General features: G+C 40.7%; 1 protein-coding gene across 3 annotated transcripts in view; it reads right to left on the bottom strand.

Moving 5' to 3' along the window:
* SOGA3 (SOGA family member 3) overlaps window positions 1–16143 on the bottom strand; it is a 62388-nt gene extending 46245 nt beyond the window's left edge. For all 3 annotated transcript variants that reach the window (XM_042987138.1, XM_042987139.1, XM_042987137.1), the window contains exons 1-4: window positions 15345–16143; window positions 12232–13430; window positions 11548–11772; window positions 9361–9519 (exon numbers count right to left, since the gene is read on the bottom strand). In XM_042987138.1, coding sequence (XP_042843072.1) covers window positions 9361–9519; window positions 11548–11772; window positions 12232–13329 — 1482 coding nt within the window. In that variant the 5' untranslated portion in view covers window positions 13330–13430; window positions 15345–16143. The remainder of the gene's footprint in view (window positions 1–9360; window positions 9520–11547; window positions 11773–12231; window positions 13431–15344) is intronic.
* Window positions 16144–18186: the final 2043 nt, after the last annotated feature.

The raw sequence follows: 18186 nt of genomic DNA on the forward strand, positions 1-18186 counted from the left end.
CAGTAATCCAAGGGGTTGGGCTAACTGAAATAACTCTTAATTCCTTATTTTATTCTTGATTTTAGTAGTTGAGAAAATTGAGAATCATACATGTATTACCAAAAAAAAAAAAAAAAAAAAAACCAACCTCAAAAAACCCTTAGGGTTAATACTAGTGGAAGTAAAAACAGAATAACTACCTTCCAAATCATTGTAGAACATAATTATTCTATTTTAAATGTAGCCATGTCTCTAAAGAAATGAACCTGAAAGCTGTATTTTATCCTTGAAAAACAATACTTTACATAAAACAGATCGTCTTGAATACACACAGGTGGCTACCATTTGATAAAGTTCAATGAAAATCTTTTCTTCTATATGCGAGGGCGTGGTGGATACAACCACATACCAACATATTAGCCACTCATTATGCACTTGAATACAGTAATCAATTGGGCTGTCTAGTTATTTCTGCTATTATTCAAGGTTGCTGGCCAATGTAATGGTAAGAACGCTTACTTTGTGAAGGAAAGAAAAAATAATGTAGTTAATTTTATTAACCACTTACCACCATGATTAATTGGCTAGACAAATTGGAAATAACTGAGCTAGCCAGCAGATGAATATAGAATACTTTGAATTTTTAATTTTAAGCAGTTCTGAGTTGAATCACGCTGAATATAAATGACCCCATTAAGTGAAATATATAAGTATAAAATGGAAAATGTCAGGAGAGAAGCTAAATGACATCTTTAAATGTCATCTTCAAATGTCATTTACCATCTGGATAAAGATCAGTTTAACTGACCCTGAAATGTAAAAATGGAATTAGAATGGAGACATCAAATAAGTGATTGTATTTCCATTAAAATGCAATGAAGTCTAAAATCTTCAAGATATAACTGAATTTTCAATTTGGAAAATACTTCCTAATATACAGCAAAATTGCATGGTATATTTACTCCAATGTAACACAAGTATTGGAAAACAAAGGAACCGAGTAAATTCTAATTTAAGAGCTAAAGACGAGCTCCTCGACAGCAATCATATCTTCCTAAACACCTCTTCTCTTGGCCAAGCATTTACAGTTTTTCTATCTATAACAGTCTTTGTGTGTGAATTAAATAGAAATACAGTTCTTAAATTCAGAGAGCATAGAATTTAGCTGTTGGAGTCACTAAAACACACAAAGCAATCTAAAGTATCTTGAACCTGAATACAATAGCCCTCCTCTCTCTGCTAAGATGTTTCTCTGTAAGAAAAATATTTATAGAGCAGCAAAGGTAGGAGAGGCATTTATCCAGACAAATCAGTGGTCAGTCCCGTTGGCGAGTGCAGGGGCAGACAGTGTAACTGCATTGTTTGCACCTCCCTTGAGACCCCTGCAAATGTAAGGTCCTGGATGGTGAAGCAGTAAGGACTAAGGACATGTTTTGTGGAAGACAGAACAGGATACATAGAAGTTAGAATGGCTCTACAGTGAAGTGACCTATAAAGGGGAACTTCACGGTCATACACATTCATGGGGAAAGAGAAAGGAAAAGTGTTTCTAAGCCCACTGTAAAAGAATTAGACTCTTGGGTAAATCCAAAATTTCACTCTCATGGATTTAAACATTCTCTCGCAGAGTTAAGTTTTAATCGGCTCATCTAGAACTATGTGATAACAAGAACATCTGATGTCCACACGACCTTACGGTTTATAAAGCACGCCACACATATTATCTTCTGTTGTCCTTGTGAATGGGTTGCCTAGGGAAAAAATTTATTTCCCTTTAAGAGGTGATTAAATTGAGAGTCAGCTATTAAGTGACTTATCTGAAATAACACATGTATTAAGTCTATAAAAAGAAGAGACAGCATCAACAGACCTGAAAACACATTTTTTAGACCTATGGTCCCAGTTTCTTTGTTCTCTCCAAAGACTTCCTTTCTTTCGGATAAAATAGAGTTTCCCTTTAGATACCTTGGAAGTCCTTGCTCCATGCATTTTCTAAATGTGTGCTAGAGATTCAGGACTTAGAGATTCTAGGAGAATTGAGGTCTCTAAAGAAGGCATGTCATTTGTGGGTCAGGACGATAGAAGTGGCTATGCGGAGGGGACTCTGAGTCCCAATAGTGCAGTTGTGCAGCACTAGCCGATGGAGACCATGGGCTTGGAGGCAGGGGGATCAGTATGGACCGTGCCAGCTTACTAGTGCTATTAGCCTTGTTGAGCTTTGAGTGTTTATCTCTAAAATGAAACTATTAGCAACATAACTATACCTACAATATCTGGCACAGTGATTGGCACTCATCAATGGTAGCGGCGGCCCTGGGGTAATTTTCCTTAGTTCTCCAGTCAAATTAACTGCTAAATTGACTATCCCAACACTGAAGATTTAAAGCAAATAGTTTGGGAATGACAAGACCTGCAGCCTTCTCTTACTCTCTAAAGCGGCATTTCATATTGTCTCACCAAAGGATACAGAAGTCAGATGCAGAGCTGAGGTCTAGGGTGTCAGAGTTGTACCGTCGTTTTTGAGCCCCTGTAATCATCCCCCATCCTGAGAAACCTATAAGACCTTGTTTTAGGGAAGACTTGTTGTTTCTGGGGAATTACTGGGGTTTGGGAGAAGCATGGTAGAGGACTAGAAGTTTCTAAGAGATACCAGTATCAAGAGATCTCTAGTTATGGAAGCAGGGTGAGGCTGGAGCTCCTTTGTAGCGTGTTTGTATTATACTAAGCCCCACAAAAAAAGCCTTGTTTCTGAGCCATAGTTCTTGTTCAACATTTATGAAAAAAGAAACCGAAGCCTATAAATTTCAAGATATTTGCTCAAAGTCACAGGGTATGGGAAGTGGGCTTCAAAGTCAGTTTCTAGACTTCATGACATATGTGCTTTCTAACAAGCCACACTCAAATTCACAGCTAATGACAAGATGTCTAAATTTTATTTTCTGCAAAACTATAATTCTTAGTTTATTGATTCTATAAATGAAAATTGACAGTTGTTATGAAGGCTCAGCCATCCACTGGTTGTCCTGTGAGGTCTGTTTATGATTAATTTTGTTCATGATTGCTCTGAAGACCTGCTATGAAACTTGGTATTGCCTCCATATCCAGTCACAGTTAGGAAAGAATTACTTTCAATATCTCTCTCCCTGCCTTGATTGCTCTTAAACTCAGAGCTGTTTCCCAGCAATGCATACCTCTTGGAGTAAGAGTTTCCTCATCTTCCCAGAATTCTTACTTGAGCAAAATTTTAAACCCTGATTGCAACAGTTATGATTTTTTGAGAACCATTTCAAATTCCTTTTTAAGGTAGGTGGGGGAAAGAAGTCAGAGAGGTAAACAACTCTTTAATACCTGTGTAGGTAAAGTAGCCCCATGGAGATATTTAAACATACATAAGCTGCTCATCTCTTACATGCAGATCACTCAAAGTCCAGCCTAGAGCCCCAGGACCCCTGTTAAACTGGCAGAGTCCACGGCTGGAGACTTAGCTCTCATCAATATGGTTTATCAGCAAATGCAACAAACATTTCAACATGCATTTATTGAACATTTTCTGTGAAGCCATGCCATTGCAAACATTGAAATTAATAGATATTTGAAATGGGAACCTAATACGTAACCAAAAGGAGATGCCTAATTAGGTAAGATTTATATTCATACAGTGCCCTACTGTTTCAAGAATATGAAGTGCAAAATTCTAGCCAACACACAAACTCGCTGTAGGAAGAACCTTTACTTTCCAAGCTTTGAAGCCCTTGTGCTCTTCACATAAATATACAGAAATTTGAAGTTTACAATAAAAGTTCTGTATGTTTCACAAAATACTCCACCAACATTGATTTTCTTATCTGTGTATACTACTTTGCTTTTGCTGGGAGCCTGGCATCTGGGTGAGAGAAAAGAGCCATTTACATAGGACCGAGTCCTGGGAATCACTTCACTGTGCATACAGCTGCATATGCAATTTCATGAAAAAAAAATCCAACGGAGTTTATGATTCCTAAATAAATACGACTTTGAAAATACAGTCACGACATACAGTAACCTGGAAAACGAACTTTCCTCTGTTTACCTGGCATATTATTTTTTGCTTTTAAGTTAGTCTGTATTATTCATTCCTGTGTTATTCAACAAACTACCACCTCTGAAAAGATGTGACTAAAGTAATAGTGTTTAATTGACACATTTAAAAATATTTATGGTAATTTCATTTAAAAAGGTCAATGACTGTTCTTCTATTTTTCAAATTATAACTCACAGAACCAGGGGAAAAATATTTGAATGCCAAAGAAATTCCCCCTTAAAGGGCTGCATCTTTGCTGATTTATCACCCAGGTTTTTTTTTTTTTTTGCACTTTATAACTTAGATAAACATGCCCTATCAAAACCAAGTAAAGTTATACTCAATTCATTATTTTATATAAGAAAATAAATAGGCAATGGTAAATGTGCAAGACAAGCATTTGTTTATTAAAGTGTTCTGTCCGTAAAGAGAGTCTGAGCAGACATATTCTTTTCAAAAAGAGAGAGAGAGAGAGAGGCTACTGTTGAAATTTATGGTACCAATTATTTTTGTGTTCTAGAATGAGAGTTCATTGTAATAGATAGGATATATTAACCAAGTGCACAGAAAATAAACGTCCCAAGATAGATAGTGCTATTGCAGTAGGCAAGTTAAGAGCCCTCTAGAGCAAAGACCAGGAAAAGTTAAGAAGATTATTTTAAGACTTGCATGAGGTTAAGGGACAAAACATTACAAAGAGTATAGATTCTTAAAGTAAAAAGATCAAATAAACATTTGTCATCATTATCTCAGTTAGTCTTCCTTCCTTTCCATCTTCAAAGGTCTCTACTGGTTATTTTTTCCCTCAAATGTCTGTCATCAATGCTTTTCCAAGTGTCAGATCTTAAAGGTGACGTGAGAAGACCCCTCCCTTCTGAAGAGAACAGTGTTTCAAAGCTCTCAAAGCAAAGTTTCTTCCTACAGCAGAAGGACTTCATGAAGGACAGTGACCTCCCATTAACTGTAGCAGAGACCCATGCCACACAGAGCTTTCTCCATATCCTTCCTCACTTTATGCTATTTGTACATTAACCTGTCCAGGAATTCAAACTGCAAGCTATTCATAGTTTCCATGAAAAAACTTTTGCAAAAACCAGTCTCTGAGTGTTTGTGATGCTGAAAGACCATCATTTTTGCCAGGTTATATAAAAAAAAGGCATTTTTCTACTGCAAGAAAGCATAGAGCTAGTAGCAATCAATGTTTTGTAATCGGATGAAAATACCATTAAGATTCTAAGGCAGCATCCTAAGAGGTCCCTCTTGTTTGCAGTTGGCAGACAACCAACTGTTTCAATGCAAGCAATGAGTTGCAGTAGACTCAACTAATTATGTCTATCCTGCCTCTACACAACTCTTCTTACCCCCCAGTGCCTACTCCATACTCTCAGAGGAAGAAGATAAGCAGATGGATGTGAGCAGGTGCACAGGACCTTGTGCAACCACTAGCCTTGAGAGCAATTGGTCAAAACCCTTGAAGCCAATTAAACTCTTAGTAAATGGTTTCCAAACTCCAGCAGATGGCCTATTGGTCCCAATTGCGCAGTTCAACATCTATATGACTCCATATAAGAAACTAAAAACTGGGAGTTAGAGGATTGCTTCTCTTAAGTATATCCTACTTACCATTTTATAATTTACTCCATAACTTTTGTCTTTTCTTCATAATGCAAAGCTTGGCCTGATTCTATTCTCTCCACTGATTAGAATGCCACAAAGGGATGACAGTTGTGTGGTTAACCCTATCCAAGGACTTGAATATGTTTTCATTTTACAACCAAGGAAGCAGATGATTAACTGAAGCTGTCACAGTTATACAAGGCCAAGTTAGGCTTCAAACTCACACCTCCTACCCCACAAAGTGAGCCACTTATTACTGAAACTCAGTTTCAATATTCATCTTCTTGGCAGATAACAAAGTTACCGTTACAAACATCTCATTTTAATGAAACATTTTTGATATCCAAATAAAACTACCTTTTCTTTCCTGACACTTTTCTAGACACTATGAATGTCAACCTCAGATAAATGATTACAGAACTTTCCTGCCAGGATACTTTCCATTTTTCCTTTATTACATTTAGAATCCCCCAGATATTTATCTTCCACTCTCTTGTCCTTCCTCTCTGTTTCTATGTTTTCCTGACTGCCACCCACCTTCTCAAACTGGGAATGCTAGTTTAGAGCCCATCTTTTTTTTTTTTTAATTAATTAATTAATTAATTTATTTTTTTAATGTATGAAATTTACTGTCAAATTATTTCCATACAACACCCAGTGCTCATCCCAAAAGGTGTCCTCCTCAATACCCATCACCCACCCTCCCCTCCCTCCCACCCCCCATCAACCCTCAGTTTGTTCTCAGTTTTCAATAGTCTCTTATGCTTTGGTAGAGCCCATTTTTTTAATAAAAGGTTACTTTAAATGCTGATATCCCGAATATATGTTCCTACATTCCTTATACTTTTATTGTTGTAGTTTCCAATTAGGGATTGGAGTTTGGCTTTTATGACTCCAAGAGAATGTGAGTTTCCTTTTTGGCATGAACTTATACCCACATTGCTTGGTGCTGTAAGACTGTTTTCCCAAATCGGAGTTAGAGCCCTGAAGGAGGAAATAGTTATAGGGAAGAGCGTAGGGAACAGAATCAAGGAAATGTATTTTTATAATGATTTTCCTGAGGACATTCTCAGGTTCCAGTCCTTCTCCTTGGTAGCCAGATTATTTTGGCTTTATTTACAATGGAAGAGGTCCCATCTGTCTGGCTAATGGACAGCAGTCTATAGGCATTTCCCCCTTTTCTGGAAGCGGAATAAAATCAGAAAGCTCTTATACCATTCTTAAATCCAACTTTCCAGATCTTCACTAAAAACCATTTACATGATATCAAATCACAAAGTATTTCTCTTTTATACTTAGTAATCAAATGAAGTTTGTTCTGACTTGAAGCCTAATGGAACTGACAATGAACTTTCTCGTTGCTTTCCTATAAGAAGAAAGAATTTTCTCTTTCCTTTGTTTAATTGCTGTGGTTGAATTGTATCTCCTCAATTCACATGCTGAAGCTGTAACCCTAAGTATATCAGAATGTGACCTTATTTGGAGACAGAGTTTTACAGAAGCAATCAATCTACAATGTACAACCTAAAATTAGGTAGGCCATAATCTACAACGACTGGCGTCCAGAAAAGGGAAATTTGGACATAGATATAGGGAGAATGCAGTGTGAACATAAAGATGACCATCTACAAGGAGACAGGCCTGGAACAGATCCTTTCCACACAGCCTTCAGAAGGAGTAAACCCTACCTACACCTTGATTTTGGACTTTCAGCTTCCAAAACAGTGAGGAAAACAAATTTCTATTGTTTATACCACACAACGTGTCGTGGTGTTTTGTTACAGTAGCCCTAGCAAACTCACATAGTCACCTACTTCATTTTTTTTCCTGCAAATTAAACTTTCATTTTTTGACACACTTCAACTCTACATTATTGTTTAAGAAACATATACTTGTACATATATAATTTCATATTTGATCTCTTAACTTCAGGAAAAAAAAATCTATGCTACGCTTTAAAGATAATGTCCTGGATTTGATGATAAAAGTCATGATAGCTTCAGGAGATGTTGAGAATCATTAAAACAACATTTTACAACTGAATAAACTGAGGCAAGTTAGAAACCTTTTAAAATCGCCCCATTGGTTATTGGTGAAGATAGTCACATGGCTCCCAGTGTCCATACTGGAGCATACAGCCATCCTTAGGCATTAACCAAGAATTATATATCATTAAAATAGTTTTCCCTTAATTTGTCATGTTAAAAAATGTTTAAAATCAGGATAATATAACAAGTAGAAACTTAGATCGTAAAATAGTTTACCCCACTGAAACCATCTTCTACAAATTCCTGACATATTTTATTTAAGTTTATGTCTTTAGAGAGAGAGATGGGGAAAGAAGGGGCAGTGAGAGAGGGAGAGAGAGAATCTCAAGCAGGCTTCTCACTGTCAGCACAGAGTCTGACTCAGGACTCGATCCCACAAACCCGTGAGATCATGGCTTTAGCCAAGATGATCAAGAGTATGTCATTTAACCGACTGAGCCACGCAGGCGTGCCCTTGACACCTTAAGCAGACTTATTTTCACTGTTACATGGTAAATATATATTTATACCATTTTGACATAAGCATAACAATGAAAGGTGCAATATCTCATTTAGTCCATGGAAAGATTCGGATTTTCATTTAAATTCTGCACAGTTAAGCAGAGGAAAATGTCCAGAGGACCACATGTGTATCAGCTAATGCTCAATAATAGCTTCCACAAATGCACTGCATTCTCAGATGGTTTTCAAATAATATTATTTTAATTCAAATTGCTACTAATCACAAAGCTAATTACTTCTTGATAAATCTTTTCTGTGTCTTTTCTCCTCCGATTTATTTCCTTTGATACTAGTTTTGTTCTTTGAGAAGATCTAGGAGAAACATGGTAGAAACTTCAAATACCTAATGTGGAAGAGAACTCTTGACTCTTCTATACCAAAGAGAAAGAACTAAGATGAATTGGCTAAGGTTACAATGAAATAGATTTCAACTCAAAACAGAAAACCTTTAAACAGAGATACGCTGTGACAGAATTGGATACTGCAAAAGATCTTAAAGGTTAGTCGCAAGAGATGTTTTAAGCATTAGATCATTTGGGGGCTTTGTTATAAAGAGGATGGAAGCAATGATTTGACTCAATTTGATTCAATGGTTTTTTATGGTCTTTTTACCCCAAAAGTCTGTGGTTCTATGAACTCATTAATAATCACAGGACCAGTTCTTCCTCTCAACTGCCACAAGGCTTAGTCCTTCATACTTTTGACATCCTGTGTGTCTGGTATAGCTGTGTAATTTCTTTAACACAAATTTGGATGACAGGATGAAACCACAGTCAGAGCTCATATATTTCACACAAAAGGCAGGCCTGAGGTCAGTTTTCCTTTGCTAATTATTAATTAGTATGAAATCATGTATCTGTTAGCATATTGGGTGAGAACAATGAACTGTTCTATAATCATTAAAAAACAGAATTATTTTAACAGTCATTTTAGTCCTGGGGATTCTTTTGTAAAGAACTACATATATATGGGGGCACCTGGGTGGCTCAGTTGGTTAGGCGTCCCACTCTTGATTTTGGGTCAGGTCATGATCTCATGGATCCTTCCCCCTCCCCTGCTCACATTTTCTCTCTCCCCCTCTCAAAATTAAATAAACTTAAAAAAAAAAAGAGCTAAATATATATGTTGCATACCATGAGATAATCAAATACTAACCTCCTTCATTTTTTCCAGTTCATTCTGTAAAGCTTGTTTTGCAATCTCAACTTCTATAAGCTGTTGCCTCAGTTTTTCGTTTTCATCTTCTGTTGTGGTTCGCTTTTCTTCTACATTTTCCAATTCATGGTGAAGTCTCACAGATACATCCTTTGCAACCTAAATTGAAGAGTTTTAACAATAAAATATAGTTAAAGACAGTACAATAAGTGAGCTAAACTTATACTCACATTAAAAGTACTAAAAGCCAATACACAAATAGTTTCTATGCTATACCAGGCATCTTTCCAGATGCTTTACATATAAGTCATTCACATATATAAATTATTTAACCCTCACAACAATCCCATGAGATAAGTACTATTATTATTCCTATTTCACAGGTGAGGAAAGTGAGTCTCAGAGACGTGAAGTAATACGCTCAAGGTCACACAGCTAACAAGTGGTCAAGTAGTCTGGCTCTCCACTCTGTTTCCTCAACCTCTACACTACACCATGGTAATAGATGTTCAATCATGCTTTATCATGTGTATAGAAATTTCACATATCTCCTCTAATTCTACAACAAAACAAGATGTTTCCATTATCACTCATTTTAAATACTGGAAAACGGGGGTGCCTGGGTGGTTTAGTCAGTTAAGTGTCTGACTTCAGCTCAAGTCATGATCTCGCAGTCCCTGAGTTTGAGCCCCGAGTGGGGGGCTCTGGGCTGACAGCTCAGAGTCTGGAGCCTGCTTTGGATTCTGTGTATTCCTCTCTCTCTGCACCTCCCCTGCTCTTTCTCTCTCTCTCAAAAATGAGTAAACATTAAGGAGTTTTTTTAAAAAACTAGAAAACAAAGTTTTCTAGTAGGAGTGGGGCCTGAATTTTAATCCTATAATGTCAGGTGCTTACTTTTAAGAAATATGTCAGTCCTTGAGATTAAGTTTTTGTTTTTGTTTTTTGATTACAGTGTACATTTTTGCCTTTTGTTTTGAGATTATCTTGGAAATTTAGGGTTTGGAACAAAACCCTATGGTGTAGTATGATGTAGTGGCTCAGGACATAGACTGTGGTTTTATACTGGGTGAGGAGACAGCTTGGCCACCTACTAGCCTATATCCATGGGTAAGGACTGGGCACTTATAACCTCTGTAAAAGGTTCAGCTACCATATAAGATGATGATAGGATTACTAATCCTAACCTCATGGGTGCTTTTTTTTTTTTTTAAATCTTGAGCTAACATTTAGATAGATAACTAAATGTTAATGTATATAACAATGCTTCCCACCCTGCTTGGGACATAGTGAGCACTCAACAAATGATAGGAGAAGAAAAAGAAAAAACAAAAAGAAATAATACAATGACTTTCATTAAATGTTTTCTCACATCTTTCTTTAAAACATAGGAAAATTACACTTGATTTTTATATATTGATGAGGTTAACATAATTAAAATTATGTTTGGTGGTCCAAGGTTATGAAGATAACATTGGGTTTGCATTGTCAATGGATCTGCCTACAGTCAAACTGAACTGAACAGACCTCATCTACTTACAAAACTTATTTCAAGGTTAAAATTTCTCCACTGGGGGAAATTCTAAAGGAACAACTTCACATTAAAAACGAGGTTCTTTCACTTACTGCACTCTTTACTTCTCCAAAAGGGGCAGCAAGTGGGACAGATTTCTTTTCAGGGAGTTAGCAAAGTGGTGAGTACAGAAAGGAAGGAGGTTAGGGAGACTTTGCGGAGAGAAACCTTAACTCCGATATCGTCCCAATGCTGTTCCTATTCTGGGCTTTAATTCCTCTCTCCGCAGGAGTCTACATCTCGCTGCTCTCGATTTCAACTGGCCTTTACTTGGAAGACAGCCTCTGGAGGCCAGGTCGACGCCAGAGCCTGCGCTCTGCCACACCCGCGTTTCTGCTGGGGGCGGAGGGGAGACGCCCTCTGCCACCGTCTCTGGAAGAGTCGCCGGGACTCCCTAGAAAGCTCCCAGGGCTCGCTCTCCGCGAGGCACTCCACACACCCTAGACCCCTCAGACCCACTGGTCTGTTCTTTCCCTTCCCCTGCCCGGAACCTGATACTTTGTGGTCAGCGCTGCGAAACTCCGTGTCTTTGCCAATGACCACTGAAGGCCTTTCATAGCAAAGAGGTCCCCACTTGCTGCCCCTACCCCGCGCCTCCCAGCCCCAGCGCTGCAGACCTTGAGGTCCTGCTCCAGGCTGCGCAACAGCTCCCCGTCGATTTCCCCTGTCTGTGCGTAGCGGAGTCTTTTGCGCTCGGCTTTGCGGAGGCGGTACTGCAGGATCCGGCAGTTTTTGTTGGCTCTCTCCAACTCGTGGCGCATTTCCTGCAGTTGACAGGCATCCTCCTCGAAGAAAGTGTCCCTCATCTCGTCCATCTCGGTCCTCAGCTCATCAATCTCGTTCTGAAGCGGTGACAGGCCGCGGGTCAAAATTAACCTCGCCCCCCGGCACTCGGACATGTAAAGTGTACACCCCATGCCAACTCCAAATTCTCCGTTTTATTGCCCCCTCTCCATAAGACAGGAGTGACAGAGCTGCATGAAGAAGAAACTATAAAAACGGGCCTTCTTTGGGCCTTCCCCAGCTCTCCTACTCAACCTCTCTCCATGAAAAAGTGGGACAACCCATGATAATTAGAGAAACGAAGGACCACATTTGGATTTAAATTAAACCTAAGGCTACTGATCTTAGGCTGCTTTAAATCTGGAAAAGGCCTAGGAACCCCCTCCTCTCATTTCCTGTTCCCTTCCCTCTTTAAGGCTCCCTAACATGTTAACAGCCTCTCACCCTCGCGAGACACGCCCTAATCCTCCAAAGCCCACACCTCCCCTCCCCCAACCGGGTTCCCCCACCCTTCTCACCTTGAGAGTCTCGTTTTCCTCTCGGAGCTTCTCCATTTCCTCTTGCATTTCTTCCTGCTCCTGGAGCTGCTGCGGGTGCGGCTGCGACGAAGGAGGCGCCGCCGCCTGCATGCCCCCTCCAGTTGCGCTGCCCTCTGCGCTCTGCTGGGGGCCCTCCGCTGCCGCCGCCATTGGGGAGACGGAAGGGACTGCAAGAGGCTCGCAAATGGCAGGGGCGCCAGAGACCGGGGAGCTGCGGGTGCTGCTGCCGCCGTTCTTAGTGTGCATCTGAGCCGCGGCTGCCGCCGCTGCCGCCCGCTCTTTCTTGAGGTGGAACTGGATGAGCTCAGACTGCAGACATCCTTCCTTCCAGTAGCTCCCTCCGCCACCGCTGCCACCCCCCACAACACCGCTTCCGGAGTTTCTGCTGCCGGGGCCTAGGGTTTTGCCCGCAGAGGAGGATGGTGAAGGGGAGGCCCCCTCCCCGCCGCTGCCGCCCCTCTGCTGAGCTCGTACGCCTTTCCCTCGCCAGCCCCTGGGCGGCGGCGGCGGCGGCGGCTGCGGAGCGCCCCCCTCCCTTTCCCCGGAGCCGCTGCCGGCTCCTCCTCCTTCCCCACCCCCTCCTCCTCCTTCCCCTAGCGGAGGGGGTTCCCCGAGTTTAGCAGACACGGGCTCTAGCTCCCGGGGAGGCTCCTCCGTCGGGCCAGGCCTCCTGCCGCCCACCGGGGCCAGGGTCGCCGCGGGGGCCGCTTCAGCACCAGCCGCGAGATGGACAGCTCCCGGCACGGCCCCTTTGGGCGCCAGGGGCGCAGCCTTCTCCGCCCCGCCTCCGCCTCCGCGGGCGCTGGCCGGAGGCACCGAGCGGCTCCCGGTCTTGTTGCCTTGCTGCTGCTGCAGCTGCTGCAGTCGAACAGAATTGAGTTTAGTGCCGGTCCCCACGGGGGACCGGGTGGTCGTAGTTGTCTGCCGGACCGAATTGTCCCTTAGTCTAGCAGGTGATTGTGCACGCTGCTGCTTTCTGCTGCTGCCCTCTGGGTGCAGGCGAGCCTCAGTGGCAGAGGTGGCGGCAGAAGCTGTAGCTGTGGCAGGGGCAGCGCCCCCCGTCGGTGGCTGACTCATGGCGGTCTAGGAAGAATCTATCAGATGAGATTTAGAATGGTCCATCACCAAATCATTCTCATTCTCTTCCCTCCTCAAGTCCTCCAACCTTCCTTTCTAATCTGGGGTAGAAACAAAAGAAGGGAAGCACACAACATGTCTGCATTGTTACAGAGCAAAGGGTGATTTCCCTAGAAAAGAGAAGTCCTAGAAAATAATGAGATTTTAAAAGCACTTAATAGAAACCCCGACTTCAGAAACAGGTGCAAGAATTGTCAATTCTCATTTTGCCCAGGGAAGCGCCATCTCCATTTAATTCCATCTCAGTAAAATGGTGATGATCTGAAAGCAGCTTAATGTAACATTCTCATGGTTGCAGGTTCTGGCAACGCTGAGATATGGATCAGAAAGGAATTGGTAGGAAGAGATTTAGGGGAGAAAAAGGTTAGGGGATAAAGTCAGGCAAAAGCTTCAGAAGGAAAAGGAGGTGTCCACATGTTAAAGGTGAATCCCCTTTTTTAACTTTGGATTTCCTCCTTATTCAATCTGTATTTTAAAGCCTAGTTTAGTAGAAAATGTTTTACTTAATTATTATTCTCAATTAGAGGAAAAGGGTCATGATGTAGGCTTCTAGAGAAAATTTTCCGTGGATATGTGGTACTTTTCTCAGACACCTTTAACTCTTCATGTTGTTCTTGGTTAGAGAAATGCACCCATTTTCCTTTAGACTAGAGCTAAAATAAAAGTAATGAATGACTTTAACTCAACTTCAGTTTCAAGAAAGTAATGGCATTGAGAATCACCTATATGGTGTAGTTATTAGTACCCCTAAAGGTATTCTTCTTTAAGCTTTGGCAAATAATTTAAAAATATATATACTTTTGGAAAGGTTCATTGGTGGCTCTGCACAATTTCTTAAATTATAGGTGATGACATCTATATTTATCCGAATTTTATAGTTTTTGTGAGTCATTTTGGTTTTAAGTGTAATTGCTAAATAGAAAATATTTTCATTCTTAAGCATCTTATTACATGTTATATATCATAGATAAAGTTGTACTTTTAAAGTGCCCAGTTCCTTCTATGGAGACAAATTCTTAGACAGAATGACCCTGCACCCCAGAAACCTGGTGCATCCTCACTCATGGTGGTAAGATAAACCCTTATTGTATATTTTTTTTACAAGATCAATCCATCACTGGCTTTTAAAATCCGGGAAATAGCAAGCCATTGCTTTATGAGGTTCTTCTCCCTAGTGATCATCTACCTAGTTAGTCAATTTGGTGCTTTTTCCTTAGAAATATCGTCTCTCTCTAACACACTGAAAAGAGTATGACTAGGCAGAAAGTTCTGCTTTAAAAAATTCCTCCGATGAGGAGAGGAGATGCTTGCCAGTTACTTTACTAGCATTATTCCTGTTATGGCCTATTTTAAGTATCATAACTTAGTCAACATGCATCAGCTCCTCATTTTATGAAGAAATATTACTGGAAGTTTCCTTCTCCACCTGTCTTTCTTTTTCAGGATCTCCTTCCAACTCAATTTGAAAAATAATAGTGAATAAAGAAGATATTAGGGGGAGAAAAGTTATCCACCAACTTATTTTCTATATGTTCTCTGGAGCCTCATGCTCCTAGAATATCTGGCTTAGTTCATGGTCATGGGTCACACTAATATGGACCACCTAAACAAGTTACATTGCCAAAGCAACCTTATTTTTGTTTTATATTAGGCATAATCACTCCGGAGCTGAGAGCCACCAGACAACGTTTAAACTCGGTTCTCAGACAGCTTTAACCCAGGAGAAAGCTCAGGTTCCAGGAACTCGTCTCCCACAATCAAAGGTACCACGCTGTCACGTGGTTCTCACAAAGTGACAAGATGCTGTGCCCCTTCAAGGCTTCCCCCGTGGAAATAGCCGACCACGCAACCCCGGATGAGCACAAACCAACAATTTTAATCTCAAATTTTATCTGCCCACCGACCCACCCCATCTCTCATCCCCACCCTTTTAGAAATCCAGAAGAACTGCTCACTTCTCAGCAGACGCGATGTTTCGAAGTTGATGCAAATGAACAGCGGTTTCCTTCTGTTCTTCCGGCGACCTCAGGGTTTATTTTTATGCCTTTTAAAGACAAGGAAAGTTTAACTTCGTGGTATTATATGCGACTTTCTGGCTGAGCACGACTTTGGGCTGTCTCGCCTCAGTTCCACACCCAATTCTCCAAACAATGGCGTTAACGTGCAGACTCGGCGGCCCCCAGAGCCGGTTACTTCCCGCGGCCCGTGACTCGGTTGGAGCTGCGGCTCCGAGCAGGCGAACACGAGAGGTACCAAGCCGTGCCAGACGCTCCCCAGGAAGTGCACTGATATTCATGAGCTGACCTCACCGGACTGGGCAGGAGAGAGGGCGGGATTGCAAGGGAGGATAGCTTAGAAGTAACCAAAGAGAGGCTACTTTCAAGAGGAAAGAGAAGAAGGCGGGGACGGGCCGGGGGCGGAGGATGGTAGGGGAGGTGGCAGGAAGACAAGAAGGCCGGAGCCACACCCGAGATGGAAGATCCGTGGCTGCGCTCAAAGTCCGTGCTGCGCTCTCATATCCCGTACTTGGCAGAAGATTCCAAAACCGCTCGAAATCGGATGCACTGGTTTTCTGCAAAGCTTTGTCCTGGACCGATCAATCTCCATCAATTATTTACTTGAGCTCTTTTCTCAGGGAGGCGTATTCGAACAGCCTTCCTGGCGTGACTGACGTCTCCTGATGCAGCTGCGAGGAGCTGGCGGACGGCTGCTGGGAGTTCTCTTTGTTCGCTCACTTTAATTCCGGTAGAGCTCTCCACGCGGTGCACCCTCCCCACCCCCACCCCGGGCGGAGTCATCACACATCGCTTTCCCCAGTAGATAATGGTTGCCAGACCCACCGTCCCACAGACAAAGGGCTCTTGTGATGCCTCGACCAATTTAGTACAAACCGACTAAATATCCCTTTACAGAGATCGTTTACAGACGGGTTTGTCCTCGGTACATTTCCTTCTCTCCTTTATTGAGTTCTAATTTCAACTGTGAATACAAGGCGTAATTGCTAGCATCCATAATCTTTACCGTAGTGCATGTGATTAACGGGAATCATCCAATGTGTTTATAAAATGTGAGATTAAAGGCAATTCATGGGGAAAGGAGGTAATTCAGAATATATGTCTTTACAATGTACACTAATCCATACTGTTCCACAGTAATATTTTTTAAAGTCCGAATAGAAATTCTTTTCCTGTTTTTTTTTTGGGGGGGGGAAGGTTGGCATGAAGGTCTCCCTCCTACCTCAAAGGATTCCATCGTGAACTTGGTGATTCACATCTTCAAGGAGAATAAAAGTAAGCACTGCTTTAGAAAGGGTATTTTTTGTTTTAAAATTTTCCCATATTCATATGTGATTTTGTAGGTATCAGGAGCTCAATATATTGAACTAATAATTTTTTATGCTAACATGAATTTTAGTATAAGACATTTTATTTTCTGAGCATAACATCTAGCACTAAAAATAAAATAAAAACAATTTAGGAGTAGTTTGCATACAAGTAACATAATTACAGCAAAATAAAAAGATGTTCAAGTCCTGGTGATTAGTATCTCCAGCCATCTATAAGACAAATGTAGTATCAGGACAAAAACACTCATGTAGAGAAGTGCTTAGTTTGTGCTGGGCACTGTCCAAGGTGCTAAGTATGCAAAGATTAAAACAAGAAACGAGGCTCCAGCATATTGAAAAGAATTAGGATAATTTCCATATAATCCTTTGAGTACTTTTTGAAAGTGGAAATGCAGTATCTGTGACATCTATAATGAATAGTTCAGACCTCAACTAGGGTACTAAATATAAAGGGAAAAAAAGCAAAGTAAAATACAATCACAATTTATTCGGAATTTATAGTAGACAATTTGTCATTATGTACCCAAACTTGAGTTGTAATTTCCTTAAGCAATACCAAGATCCACAGGTATCATTCAACCAAACTGGATAAATTGGATAAAAATATTTTTTCACATTAATCTTTACAAATAAAATAATATCATTAAAATTTTTTTAATGTTTATTTTTGACAGAGAGAGATGGAGCATGAGTGGGGAGGGGGCAGAGAAAGAGGGGGACATAGAATCCAAATCTGAGCTGTCAGCACAGAGCCTGACAAAGGGCTTGAACTCATGGACCATGAGATCATGACCTGAGCCGAAGTCGCATGCTTAACTGACTGAGCCACCCAGGCGTCCTGGTGAAGGTAATTATTATCACAATGCATGGGACATGTACTAATTCTAACAAATTATAAGTGATAACTACTATGTGCCTGGCGCTGTAAGCTCTCATTAAATGTTAACTATTATTGTTGTTCATATTTTCAGGATATTATTGCATTAGTTTACACAAATTCTCCCATTCTTGAATTTCTTAAGGACACTTGGTTAGTCTTGGGTTATATTATAATTGTCCATCCAAGGTAATGTAATATTATATGTTAACTATAATTATACTAAAAATTAATTGTAAATGTAGTAAATGTTTTCAAATAATACTCTTGTTTCTCTCATTATCTCTAGCACATAGTTAGTACAGGGGCTGGATTTTTATTCATAGGCTTCAAGTGACAGAAGAAAGGTGATATTTTCAGATCCATCCTCTGTTTTTAGAAAGTACTTTACCTTGGAGATGTGCTATTGTCTTGACCTTTACTGACATATGTATGCAGTCACAAGTCACATTTGTTCTCTGGACTACATTTCAGATAATGATTTATGAATCCTAGACTCCTTGCATTGTAAACATCATGATTCACATTTTTCTGTCTAAACAGATTATCCACCATATTATATATTGTGTTTAGT

Source organism: Panthera tigris, chromosome B2 (assembly GCF_018350195.1).
Source record: "Panthera tigris isolate Pti1 chromosome B2, P.tigris_Pti1_mat1.1, whole genome shotgun sequence".
NCBI classification, from domain to species: domain Eukaryota; kingdom Metazoa; phylum Chordata; class Mammalia; order Carnivora; family Felidae; genus Panthera; species Panthera tigris.